This window comes from Pinus tabuliformis, chromosome 8 (genome assembly GCF_031772625.1).
Source record: "Pinus tabuliformis cultivar Carrire ecotype Pingquan chromosome 8, CPIR1, whole genome shotgun sequence".
Classification (NCBI taxonomy): Eukaryota; Viridiplantae; Streptophyta; class Pinopsida; order Pinales; family Pinaceae; genus Pinus; species Pinus tabuliformis.
In genome coordinates, this window is record NC_142294.1 from 607878703 (window position 1) to 607893407 (window position 14705).

The 14705-nt window shown below is 39.4% G+C and overlaps 1 protein-coding gene across 2 annotated transcripts in view; it reads right to left on the reverse strand.

Annotated features, from left to right (window-relative positions):
- The window catches only part of CGL1 (alpha-1,3-mannosyl-glycoprotein beta-1,2-N-acetylglucosaminyltransferase), a 187565-nt gene that overhangs the window by 15782 nt on the left and 157078 nt on the right, over positions 1-14705 (reverse strand). For both annotated transcript variants that reach the window (XM_089372551.1, XM_089372550.1), the window contains exons 10-15: positions 6462-6528; positions 6299-6367; positions 6112-6181; positions 5925-5986; positions 5725-5815; positions 5528-5621 (exon numbers count right to left, since the gene is read on the reverse strand). In XM_089372551.1, the coding sequence (XP_089228677.1) occupies positions 5528-5621; positions 5725-5815; positions 5925-5986; positions 6112-6181; positions 6299-6367; positions 6462-6528 (453 nt within the window). The remainder of the gene's footprint in view (positions 1-5527; positions 5622-5724; positions 5816-5924; positions 5987-6111; positions 6182-6298; positions 6368-6461; positions 6529-14705) is intronic.

The window sequence follows — 14705 nt, forward strand, 5'->3', positions numbered from 1 at the left end:
CCAACATTGTTTTGAAGATAGTGCAATTTTCTTGTGTTAGAAGAATTTTTCCCTTTGATATCGATTGCCGAGAACATTGGGTTTTCTTCCTATGTTGTCTTTCTTCTAACCAAGATAGCTTTATATAAATTGGGTTATGGTTTGATTTTAAGTCCCATGTATGCTATCCAATCTTAACTTCATCTATCCTTTCTATCAAGCTTTGTGAACAAATAACGTAGTCAACAACACTTGCCCCATTGTATGTGTTGCAAGTGAACTTCCTAGACCTTTTCCATTTATCTAGACCATTGCAAATGATTAAGTTGAAAGCACCACACAACGTGAGCAACTCCTCCCCAAAATGATTGCTAACTTTGTCATCTTCTGAACTTCTCCGCCATTGGGGATTCTCCTCTTCAATGAGCCAGTTAGGATTGTGATCTTCTTTGCAACAAAAAAAACTAGCTTGTTGATTTGTTGTTCTAGCATTGAAGTGTCCCACTAAAATAACTTCTCCCTGCTGAGAATATATAGCAATATCTTGCTTTAAAGCTGCATATGGGTCTTTGCTATCTAGCCCCTTATTTTTGTAAGTTTTTGAGGCTTGAGCTGCAAAAGAGCATGTTGCAATTCTTATGTGGTTCTCATTCTTTGTTATTGTGCTTTAAAGTTGCATATGGGTCTTTGCTATCTAACCCCTTATTTTTGTAAGTTTTTGAGGCTTGAGGTGCAAAATAGCATGTTGCAATTCTTATGTGGTTCTCATTCTCTGTTATTTTGAACCATAAATATTGCTTATTTGTTTCTTCTTTCACAAACTGTATGTGACGACCTTGTTCTTTCACTAAAACTGGTATTCCTCCATACCCTTTGCCATTTTCTGTTGCCTCATTCCAAATTGCTAATTTTAAATAACCATCAAGCATAGGAGTTTTACAACCATCATGTTCATAAGTTTCTGTGAGACAGATTATGTCTCTACCTTCTGCAATATGCCCTATCCCATGTCCCCTCCTCCCAGGTAACCTCTATAGTTCCAACAGACTAGACTTAGGTAGACCTGGGTAGGATTTGATTGCTACGCAGTTTGGCATACAAGACTCAAATTTGAGTCTTCACCCCTTTTCATCCATGTTGATCCCGTTGTTTTCCTCCCTATTATAGAATTAACTGGTTTTTCTTTACTACCAAATTGCTGCCCTGCTTTGCCATGAGGCCCAAACATTGCAATAACCGCTTTACCATTGTACAACCATGCTCTTTTCCCTTCATTTCTTGTTGCTCTAATTTTCTCCACTTCTTCTCTTCTCACCTCTTGTTGTTTGCTAGTTAGATCTTCATCTAAGAAGAAGTGTGAGCCTTTCAAGAGTTTCTTTTTGCTTAAGAGATAGTGTTTGTCTTGCACACTCGCCATGATGACTTTTATGGGTCGAGGCCTCTCTTCACATATTTTTCCCACCCTTCTTGCTTGACAAATTTGCCCTCTCCAATGTAATTTCTCTTTCAAAAAGTCTCTTGTCAAATTGAGAGTGCTTTCATTCTTTCCATAGTCACTTATTCCTCTTATAATAAAATTTGTTTCCCTATCTTTTTTGTCTTTGTGCTCTCTTTCATGTGCTCTACGAGCACTTACATCTTTTTTTTCCTCCATCCTTATGTAACCTTTAGTGCCCTCAGCTCTGGTTTTGATTTCTTTTGGAATGCTTGTCCTCTTGATCTCTTTTGCATTTTTTTCGGAAATGACTACCTGCTAAGATATTTGTGTGTCCACCTAAGTTGCTTTAGAAATTATCATTTCCTTGTTTGCTGCCATTGATTCTTCCATGTTTACCATGTTGCCTTCATGTTTTCCCATTCTTGTTTTCCTGTCTCTAAATCCTCTTGTAGCATTGCTACTTTCTCTTTTAGGATCCTATTACCTTCCGTTAAAAATTGATTTGCAAGTGTAATCTCTTAAATTTTGTGGTCCCTTTCCTGTTCTTTGGCTTCCAAAATTTCCAGCCTTGCCCTGGCCTTCATCAGCTCCTGGACATAGAAATCTGACGACCAAGTAAGAGGTGTAGATGTGGGACTGTAAATGGTTGACTCTTCTTTATTTTTGTTGCTTTTATTTGCTTTCTTTTTCTATAACTATTTTCTTCTTCTTTGTTCCCATTTAAAGTGAGCAAGTCTGCACTTTAAAATGCCCCAATATTGTTTTTCATTTACCCAAATCCACTTCCCTATTTTGTTTGTTGAAGTAATTTTGACTTGACCTAAGTGATTTGTTTCCACAAAATCTGAGATTTCCTTGCCATTGTTTTCCATTTTGGGATGAGGCCTCTGTATATGTTTAGCACACCCACTGTAACCTGTCTCTATGTATCGTGCAAAGCGTAACGCAAGTCTCTGTATATGTGTAACGCAACAGAAAATGATAGTAACGCAACAGAAAATGACAGTAATGCACAAAAGACCAAAATACCAAATGAAAGAGACCCCGTCTGTCCGTCTGATCACTGGATGGGGGAGTTCTAAGCGTTGGTCCTCGTTGAACCCGAATTGAAATATTAACAAGCAAAGTAGAAAATAGATAGATGGGTACCTCACAGAACTTTTCTGTGAAATGGGTTTCGCGCTAACATATCACGTCGGTCGAACATGTGACGAGTCCTGCAATGAACAGATTGAACGCTTCTTATAATGGTTGCCTGCAAAATAAAGTAACAAGAAAAGCAGCAGCAACTCTGTGGCTACAAAATGTACAAGAATGTAGCACTGAATCCCACAAAACAGGCCCCATTCTTCTCTGTGGTCGTCCTCGTATGCAATTTCAAGCGCTTGTGATTGATTTACACAATTGCAAACATCACTAAACTGAAAACAGGGTCCGAAACCACGAAAATTGCTGCGATAACCTGATAACCTAAACTGTTGTGATAACCTGTATCTGAAATTTGCTCAGCGTAACCTGTAACCTGTAATTTTGCTCAGCATAACATGTAACCTGTAATTTTGCTCATTGTAACCTGTAGCGTAACCTGTAACCTGTGTAATGCCAGGCGACTGTACACAAGCAAGCCATCTCTTCTGAGTGGAGGGTCGAGTGTCCACAAAAATATTCTCATTTTAATATTTTTAAGTCATTTTTAAGATATTTCTCTCATTAATACATTTGAGGAGAGGATATTCAGCTATTAAAGTTATTTATTTCATAAATCCTCCTTGAAGGATTTTTAAACTCTTTATTTTGTCTAAAAGGAATCGTGGGATTACTTTATAATTGTGAGCTTATTTGAATGCCATAATAAGTTTCTTTCTTGCAAATTGTTTCTAATTTGCTTTACTGCTCATATTCCTGGGTATCTTGATCAGTTAAACTAGCTTTCTTCTTACAAAACTGCTAATCTAGTATTTTGAAGTTTTCATGTTGTGCAAGTGATATAATCTATATTGAGCATTGTTCATTAGGCACTGGTCTCTAATTCGAGTTATCTAGAGAGGTCGCGATCTTGCCCCTAATCTCCTAGGACTTGTTATTCCAACAAGTTTTCCCCTCATCATCATCATTAGGGACTACCCCCCTTGAATTAACTAAGAGAGAGTCTAAACGGACTGAGTTGGGATCAGGGTGACCGCACCTACGCTGAGTGTTGCGCTTTAGGTGTACACTTTGGGCGACAGCAGCACCCATGCACCAAGCAATGCACAATACTCAGTGCAGTGCTGATAAACGTGCACAAACTTATCAACAGAACGTGCAACATAAGGGTGTGATTGGAACCATCTAGAGGCTGGAAGTAAATGATGAGCCCAAAGTTAGCAATGCTATACTAACTATTAAATAACAAAATAATGGCCACATTGCAATTTGCCATATCAACTCACAGGCAGAGCCTACAAATTTATCAAATAGGTTACAGTTACCAAAGACTTTGCAAGAGGGAACGCAGCTCAAAAATTCTAAGCTAAGTTGCAGGAAACGTGGCCCTAGGGGGCGTTTCGCCAGGGGAAACGAAACGAAACGAAACGCGTTTCCCCGTACCGTACGGCCTGGAAACGCGTTTCCAGCCGTACGGCCACGTTTCCCGAAACGGAAACGTGGTCGTACGGCCGGAAACACGTTTCCAGGCCGTACGGGCCACGTTTCCCCCAAAAAAACATTTGTTTTTTAATTTTTTTTTTCTAATGTAGATCTCTTACATTTGTTTGCCCTAGTGTTGATATGCAGTTCATGGTAATGTTAAATTCTTAAAGTAAAAGTGATATTCTCCTTTATTTTTCATTTTCATCCTTTTACTTAAATTTTTAACATTACCATGAAATGACTCAGGATGTTTGAGAGTGGTTTCGCCGTCATTGGATTTCATATGGAGAAAGTAGAATTTTAGATCTTACTCAAAATCCAGCAGACTTATCTGTTTTTCAGGATTTCAGGATTGGGGGGATTTCAATGTTTCCATTGGATTTTATCATGTACTAGGGTATGGAACTTGTATTTAATCGAGAGAACAAAGCCTTCTATGCAGGGGAGACTCCCAATAATCAAGAGAATGTAGGGTACTAGGGTATGAAACTTGTATTTAATCAAGAGCACTAAGGTCATTCGACTATGTAGGAGGAGACTCCCAATCAACCACAAGACAAAAAATTAGAAATTTCTCGTGGCTGATTTTGGATATTTCTATTTTCATTATGTGATTATTCATGAGTAAATGTGATGTAAATTTAGATACTTATAGTCTATGCATTGACAATTGACAATTTTATCATAATGTAATAAATTAGAATGTATCATATATGCTTTATGATTGCACATATTTCTTAAATTCCTAATATATATATATATATATATATATATATATATATATATTCGCGTTTCCCCGTTTCCAAAATTTGGGGAGGTCGCATTTCGTATCGCTTCCCGTTTCGGAAACTCGTACCCGTTTCCCCGTTTCGTGCAACCTTGATTCTAAGTTGAAGGAAAAAGGATGGAGAGGGCATTGAACTTATTGACAAGGTTACAAATGCTCAAATGATCTTCCCAAAATTCTATTGAACGTTAAAATGTACACGGAACCTGATGATGTTCATTTGAATTATCTTTGTTAAAATCAAGCTTTGTTTTAATGATCCTACATGGGTGTAACCCATTACCAACAAATGAATCATTAAAATAAAAGGAAGGCATTGCAGACATTTCCAGTGAGGGTTACCACTATGCTACCTGTATTAAGTTGAAGGAAAAAGGATGGAGAGGGCATTGAACTTATTGACAAGGTTACAAATGCTCAAATGATCTTCCCAAAATTCTATTGAACGTTAAAATGTACACAGAACCTGATGATGTTCATTTGAATTATCTTTGTTAAAATCAAGTTTTGTTTTAATGATCCTACATGGGTGTAACCCATTACCAACAAATGAATCATTAAAATAAAAGGAAGGCATTGCAGACATTTCCAGTGAGGGTTACCACTATGCTACCTGTATAATCAGCATTTCTTTCTGAAAGATTTAGTGACTAGTTAAAATTCATATTTTTTATGAGAACAAGCACACTTACATGCTCACCGAAATTATATGTTCTGCATACTTCTGGACGAATAAACTGTCGATCTTTACGCACTTCCTTTAACCTTATCCAGTCATCCCAATAAGTATAAATATGTCAAGGATAGCAAGGAAAGGAATGAAGACAAATGGAAGCATATTATTGATGTACAAGGATGAAATAAAGAAAATGGGAAAAGTGAAGGATATGCTTTTGGCCATTTTGGAGCCAACTCATCCCACACAGTCTTTGTCAGCATCCACCCTAGTCCAGGGAAGAAGTCTGATCGATAGAGCAATTCTGCAACCCGGAATCAAAGGACCACCATCTAAGTTTCTAATCAAACCGATATTTAATACATTTATATTGTTGAAACATGAAACAATTCTACATGCTCCAGAGAACTCACCAGCATCCTGAACAAACTGCTTCTGCCCATTGTCATTCCAAGATGAAACCGCCATAAGGGTGCTTTTACAGAAAAAAAGTAAGGTAATCTCAAGGAATTGAAAATAAATAATAATTTGATAGTCATTTCTGAAAGCTGGAAAAGAAAAGGACTAGTAGTTTTCTGTAATGTAATTTAAAGAACATACTTGTCATTTTCAAGTAAAGATGCTGCTGCTTCAAAATATTCAAAAAAGTCGACAGAAATCTCCATATCATCTGCCTCAGAAAAACACAGTGACTCCAATTAATAAAGTAGAAATATTTGCCAATCCTTTTATCAGTAAATGGCGCTTATATGTTTTCCTAACATAAAATTTGGCAAAAATATCTCACCTTCCAAGATAATTACCCGCTTGAAATTCTGCTCATCAAAGAGTTTACCTAAGGCCCATTTATAATGATCTGAAGAAAACATTGGTACAGAACAATTCAGTAGATATTCAATATTAAATGATACCCTGCTCTATCAGACAAGGAATTCAAAAAGTATCCATACTCGCTATTTTGTAATAAGCAGTCAACTCTCCTGGCCTTTCAGTTCGTACTGGTTCAAAATCCAAGTGCTGCAAACCAGCATAGACAGCCAGTGTAAGTGTTGAAATTGATGAGAACAACAACGCCTCTAGTTAAGTAATTGAATCTCACATTCATCAGTTGTTACTGTACTCATAAAAAACATGTCAAACTTCAAACTATAAACTATAAAATGATGTTAAAAAAGTTCAAGAGCTATGAGAAGACTCATTGTAAGATAACTGAAAAACACAAACATGACAGTAAGGTGCGTGGCTTAGTTTCCCATGCATGAGGATCAGATTTGCCAATGGAAAAAGGGAAAGAACATAGCATTTTATCACTGTCTCATACTTTCCTTGCATGAGAATCTAATGTGTGAGAAATCGCAATAATGCAGCATAAGTGAGCATATCATGCTCTACAATGGAAAAATAACTGATAGATAGTGTGATAAAAAGACAAAATATGGATTTCATTTCTCCTAAACCCTAGAATTATTTTTCCTCGACATACCTGTAATACCCCGGTTTTGATCCCCATACCAATAACGTAATAGTGTACATGATGAGTGGCTATAAGCCAAACAAATGTAATTTGTAACAAAACACTGAATGTTAATAAAATACATCACAGGCTGCAGAAGAGGAAAAACAGAATGGGGGGCATGACTCCACAAGAGAGGAAAGTCATGGGGGGCTTGGGGGGTAGAGCAGGCTAAATGAATATAATATTATTTTAATTTTATCCTGAGTCCTTAAAATTGTTTAATTAGTGCCCTTTAATCCATGTATTATTTTATCTTATGTTGGGGATTAACTGCATGGAGTAGGTACATGGGCTCTCCATAGAGATACGTGGCCCATTCATGCCATGCAATTTTAACCTGTGCCTTTTTTTGGCCATGCAGTGTAAGATACCTAGCTGGAAGTACTTTAATTTTTCAACAATTTTCTGAGTTGTTTAATATAATTTTCAGTGGGAATTTCCATCAGAGTTGGGAGACACACTGCTGTAGGTATCCTTTAATTCAAATAACACACACAGTGACCATTACATATATGTAATTACTTCAAAACAACAACATCTGATTTATAATTTTATACTAATACAAGTCTGAGTAGTGACGAAAACAAGCATGAATAGCAACAATATTAACTCAATATCACAAGGAAATGAGCTCTGGAAAGTAGTCTTTGGATTAATTTGCAGCCGGGTTTACAATAAGAATGGAACAGTAGCACCTGATTTATAAACTTAGTTTATGGGTCCAGCCTCTTCCTTAAGTTCAACAACGGTGCCTCCAACCATACAGCCCAGAAATTGTCTTTCATATGGTACGCAGCTCCAGAAGCAAGACTTGCTACAGCTCAAGTATACATAGAGAGAAATTTGTCCTCCTTTTAGTGCCTCTCCACAGTAAACTTGGTCAGCAACAGGAATGGAGATTCGACCCTCCTTTGGGAGTAAACTTAATCACTGTACACTCAGAACTCAGCCTCTTTAGCTACAGCAGAACTTGACCTTGAGGTTCAGCTACTCATCCCCTCTCCACAGTATATTGAGCCAGCAGGTAAAGGTATAAATTTGTCCTCTCTCTGGCAGTGAACTCGTCCAAGACACCAGGAAACTCGACCAGCAAATGGTGAGTAACTCGGCCCTGAGATTTATGGCAAACCCAACTAGCAAGGAAACTAGTGAATGAACTTGGCCCTATCTCAGAGATGAAATCAACCCATAAACTTCAACAAAACAATGGTGCTTGATCTTCCAAAATGGTCCAAGAACTCGTTTCCCTTCTACAGTATGAAGCCTTTGACACAAAGCCCTCTTTCATTCACTAAATCAGCCCACTGGAATGATATCGTAGCAAAGACTCTTCATGGTTTCTTCCAATCTATCAAGAACTATGATAAACACAATATCAGAAGATAAAATCAACTGATAATACCTCTTTACCTCAAAATCTTCTGAAAACCTTTTTCTCCTTGGAAGCACAATGGTGAAATATGTCTAATCTCACTCTTGGAACCAACTAGGGTGTCTAGTTTAAACACCAAAGCTAGCTATGGTGGTTAAAGTTTGGAAAAACCTAAGTTTCTCTCCCAAAAGCTCTCAAGAATTCATTTTCTCCAAAAACGCAAGTAACAAAATGAAGAGAAACTCCTCACTTTTCCCTTTTTATAATTGAGTGACCACTTTTGCAGTCATTTTACCCTTTTAATATTTTATTAATTCAATTTAGTAGAATTTCACTTTATAAAATTAAATTGACTTTTTCAATAATGTAGGACATGTCCCATTTTCACCTCTTAGGCAATGATGAAGTTTCTCCTCAGTGAATCGCGTACCCTAATTAAAAAAATTCCCCGCATTAGCCTACAAGAACTCATTAGGCTAGCGGAACCCATCATATTTCTCCTAAGCAGTCGAGGACATTATAGTCCTCCTCACCCGAGTTTGCTTACCCTCAAGTAACTTCAACTCTAGATGTTTGAGAACATGTTCACCTTCCCATGTGGCATCCTCAATCAGTAGATCCTTCCATTTTACCAGGTATTCTCTCACGGTTTTGTTCCTCAACTTCCACTCCCTTGTTTCTAGAATCTCTTCCAGAACCAGGATTAGCTCTCCTTCCTCATCCAATGGAGGGAGCTCAGTGGAGGTGACTACCTACTTCCCCAAGGCCTTCTTGAGGCATGATACATGAAAGATGTTATGAATTTTACATCCTTCAGGAAGTGCAAGTTCATAGGCCACTTCTCCCACTCGCCTCACAACTTTGTATGGCCCATAGAATCTGGAATTTAGTTTCTCTTCCCCTTTAGTTTTGAGCGATGACTACTAGTGAGGTTGAAAACGAAGGTATACCATGTCCCCCACTTCAAAACTGCACTCCACCTTGTTCCTGTATGCATACACCTTTTGTTGGTTTTAAGCCATTTGCAGATTGTCCTTGAGGACTCGTAAGATATCTTGGCTCTCCTAAATCCAGTGTTTATCCAAAGGGGCACAGCTATCCCCAAATATTCGGTCTACAAATGTTGGGGCACATATCTGTATAGTGCTTTAAAGGGCGTCATACCAATGGACATGTGGAAAGTGATGTTGTGGCAGTGTTCCCCCAAATGCAACCACTTTCCCATGCCTTTTGTTGGTCGGTTACATAATTACGAAGATAGCCCTCCAGCGATTTGTTGACTATCTCTATTTGTTCATCAGTTTAGTTCTAATCCAGGCATGACAAGGTGCAACAAACAATATGAAAACAATATGCAGAGTTATGGGTCCATTGGCTCTGGGTTCTTCGAGTCAACTGGGTCTAGGATTGGCCCTGGAACTAGATTTGGATCTCTAACCGGGGAACGAACTGCCAGGTCAGAATAGATTAGCTCGATTGTGATCTAAGACAAGAAATTAAGAGGTGGGGGTATCAGAGTTTGCATGGACTTACAAGGTCTAAATGTGGCTTGTGTTCGCTGTGGGTGGTAATTGGTGGCAGGTGCTCAGTGTCAACTTGGTCCCCACAAGTCTGAATAGCTCCTGCTAAAAGTTGTCCATGAACATATTATCCCTCACTAAAAATGGTATTCGCCAACCCATGTAATATGAAGACCTCCTTAAAGAACAACTCGGCCACCTACTTTGTTGAGTATTTTGACAGTATGGCAGAGAAACAAGCAAATTTTGTGAGTCGATCTACCACCACATATGTACAGTATTTACCTTGTGTCAGGGGTAGCCCAATGATAAAGTCTATGGAAATGCTCTCCCACTTCTACTCCGAGATAGGGAGTGATTGCAGTAAACCTGTTGGATGAGTGTGCTATGCCTTGTTCTGTTGGCAAGTGCTACATCACTTCATGAACCTCAATACATCCATCTTGAGGCCCTTCCAAGTGAACCTCTCCTTAATTTATCTGTAGGTCTTTACGTACCCCGGGTGCCCTGCTAAGGGTGAGTTGTGAACTGCCTGCATAATTTTCTCCTTGAGTTGTAATTATGGCACCAGATAGATCTGATTCTTGTAGTAAATAATATCATCCACAACCCAATACCTGTCATCTTGTATCAACCCCTCCACAATCTCACAGGGAAACTTGTTTTTGCAATATTCTACAAGCAGCAGTGACTTCCAGTCATTTGTTATCTCCATGAGTGAGAGAGTGGATGGCATCCTAGAGAGAGCATTTGCTATTGCATTGTGTTTTCCCTTGACATACTCGATCTCGAAGTCATTGGTCTGTAATTTACTAATCCACGTTTGTTGTCTCTCACTCTGCTCCTTCTGCTCCATTAGGACAAAGACACGTTATATCCTATAAGTATTCATCCTACAAGTCCTGGGTCAGCTACCAAGTGCATGGTACGTCTGTAGGGTTGGTTGGGTGAAGGTGAACTAGGTGCATCTTCCTCGTCTAATAGTTGGATCTCAAGCCAATCCCTAAACATCTCTGGGGATCCCTGGAGTGTTGTCTACTGTTTAATTAATGAATGAATTGAACTGATTTACAATGAGCAGTGAAGCTCAATAAATAATACAATTGTATTTACAGAAACAACAAGTTTCTACTAAGAAAATAGAAACAACAAGTTTCTAATAAGAAACTGCTAATTAAGATCACAGATGAGCATTAAATACTAAAATAGCATTATTCTAATACCCTCCCTTAATGCTCAATCTATTTACAACATCTATAGACCCTCTGAATTTTACAAACTTATCAGGACCAAAAGGCTTGGTGAAGATGTCTGTTGGCTGCTCCGTGGTGGGAACATATAGCAACTGAATGGATCCGTCTTCAACAAGCTGTCGAATGTAGTGACAAAGGGTTTCCACATGCTTTTTTTGTTCATGTAAGACTGGATTCTTGGAGAGTTTGAGCACTCCCTGATTATCACAGAACAAGGGAGTAGGACCTACCTGGAAAACATGCATATCCTCAAGCATACGTCGAAGCCAAACTGCCTTACAAGATGCCTTAACTGCTCCCCAATACTCTGCTTCTGTCGAGGGGAGAACCACTGCCTGCTGCTTCTTACTAATCCATGTGACAGCACCAGCTCCCAGAATAACACAAACCCAGCTGTAGATTTACAGTCATCAACCGAACCGGCCCAGTCCTAATCTGTGTAACCACTGAGTGTAGGATCTGAACTCCGAGTGTACAGAATTCCATAATCAGAAGTGCCACTCACATAACGCAACACACGCTTTGCTGCTATCCAATGATCAGCCTTAGGAGCTAACATGAAGCGTGAAATGTAGCTCACTACGAAACTGATATCAGGTCTAGTGGCAGTAAGGTAGATGAGGCTGCCCACTAATTTCCTGAATAAGGTTTCATCCACAAGTGGTGAGGATGACTAAGCCGAAAGTTTGAGCCCTGGTTCCATAGGGGTCATGGCAGGTTTGCAATCCTGCATTCTGAACCTGTCCACAAGATTTCAGGCATACTTGGACTGAGAGAGAAATATGTTGTGCTCAGTCTGCCAGACTTCAACCCCCAAACAGTGATGAAGAAGTCCCAAATCTTTCATATCAAAAGTGCTACACAAATCCTGTTTGATCCCGTGGATCAAATGTGCTGAACTGCCAATAATGATAAGGTCATCCACATAGACAACCACAAACAGAATATCAGCACCAGTATGTTGGATATACAGGTTTGCATCAGATGGACTCCGCTGAAAGCCATGATCTGTGAGGTACTTATCAATTTCAGACCATAGAGTGCTTTGACTAATCTACAGACTTTTTGTTCTTGATTGGCAACCTTGAATCCTAGAAGCTGCGTCGTGTAGACTTCTTCCTGTAAGTCACCATTCAAAAAAGCACTCTTTACATCCATCTGATGGACTTTCCAATTGAACTGAGCTGTTAAGGCAAGGACAAGCCGTATGGTACTCATATTGGCTGTAGGAGCAAAGGTCTCCTCATAGTCTATGCCTTCCTTCTGTGAGAACCCTTGAGCAACAAGGCGAGCCTTATACTTGTCTAGGGTTCCGTCAGCTTTGTATTTCACTTTATACACCCATTTGCAGCTAATGGGCTTCTTCCTTGCAGGAAGATCAGAAAGGGTCCAAGTTCGATTCTTCTGAAGACTCTGGAATTCAGCTTCCATAGCATGTTCCCACTCAGGTGTACCCTTAGCATCTGAATAGGTTTGAGGCTCAAAAATACTGTGTAGGTTATCCATAAGAGCAAAATTTATTGTAGGTTGTTGTTTGCTCTTATTTCTGGAAGTTCTACCTTCAAGGAGCTCATTATCCCAGAGATCACCAATAGTTTTAGCCCACCATTTAGGTCTGAGAGTAGAAGAACCAATATCTGGAGTAGGTGGAGGAGGCTCAGGAATAACAGGAGCAGTGAGGGGAGAATTATTTGCCGGAGGGAACTCAGGTAGTGCACTATCAAATATTGATGCTGCATCATCCCTCCCATCAGGTGGACCTAACGGAAGAAAAACAATGTGAGGTTGATCCTCAGAACACTGCTTAGAAGGAGGGGAAAGAAAACCCTCTGTCTTCATCAAATACTACGTCCCGACTGAAGATAAGACAATCAGTGTCTAAATCTATTAGCCTATAGGCTTTGTGGTGATCACTATACCTTGTCATCATGAGTTTTTGGCTTTTGGAATCCAACTTAGAGCGCTTAGCAGCTGGAATCCAAACATATGCAACCGAGCCAAACACTTTGAGGTGACTGATCTTAGGCTTACGGCCAGACCAAACCTCTTCTGGAGTCTTCCCCTTAACAGCCTGAGTAGGTCATCAGTTAAGAAGATAGACAGCAATAAACATTGTTGCAACCCAAAATTTGTTCGAAACACTCCTGTGTTGTAACATGGAACGAGCCATTTCAACAACCGTACGGTTGCGACGTGCGACAACACTGTTTTTTTTAGGAGTGTAGGGTGTAGTTAACTGGCATTTGATGCCATGGGTATCACAGAAGTTGGAAAAAGCAGAAGAACAAAATTCCCCCCCATTATCTATCTTAAGAGTTATGATATTACAGCCAAACTCTTTGTCAACTAAGGATTTAAACGTCTGAAAGATACCAAAGTACACCCACATCTTTCTACTAAAATCATCTACAATAAGGAACTACTAAAATCATCTACAATAAGGAAAAAATATTTGCAACCAGTAACTGAAGATGTATTCATAGGACCACAAATATCAGCATGAATTAACTGGAGTACCTTAGATGCGCACCAAGATTCACCATCCTTGAATGCAGATCGATTTTGCTTGCTAGCTTGACAGGCGCCGCACACTCCCACCTGCTGAGTTTGAATATCACGTAACCGTGACACAAGTCTCTCCTGAGATAGCTGAGAGAGATACTGAATGTTTAGATGCCCATATCTCTGATGCCACAGAGTGTTGATGGGAGAAACATGAGCTTCTAGAGCCACTTTTGGAGAATCACCAGTGTCAAGAAGCCTGTATAGACCATGATCCTCTAGGCCAACAGCAACCGTAAGACGAGCGTCCCTGTCAATAATGGAACACTTATGTGCACTGAACACTACATCAAGCTGACGAGAGTTCCTCATAATCTGGGTGACAGATAACAGATTAATTTCCATACCAGGAACATAGTACACATTTAAGAAGATGAGTGTGCGCCCATTAGACTGGAAATGAACTGTACCTCTACCAACCACTGTGTACTCTTCACCTCCGCCGAATACCACAGAATCACTGAAAGATGAAAATTCAGTAAACCAGTCACGCATGTGAGAGAAATGACGTGATGCACCAGAATCAATGTACCAGGCAAAGACAGGGCATGATCGGAGGACCTCTTAGCCATAAAGGCATAAAAAGTAGATTCCTTTTGCTTAGAATGTTCTGCAACATTCGCTTGCTGATAAGACCCTCCCTGCTTCTTCTGTTCAGAAGCAATCCTCTGTCGGCAATCTTTCTTCATGTGGCCGAACTTGTGATAGGAATTATACTGCACATTTTTCTTCTTAACCAGATCAGAAGGCTAAGAAGAACCTTTCTGCTGAAAGGACTGAGAGGATTGATATTTGGCAGCAAAAGCATTTTATGAGGAGGCTGACGAAGCACTACTACCAAAGTGTTGTTTCCAACGATCCTGCTGCATGAGTTTGGTGCATAACTCTGGAAACTTCATATCAACATTAGTGGAGGTAATGTTGAGCGTTTCTATGAAGTGCTCATAAGGTTTTGGTAGACTTTTCAGAGT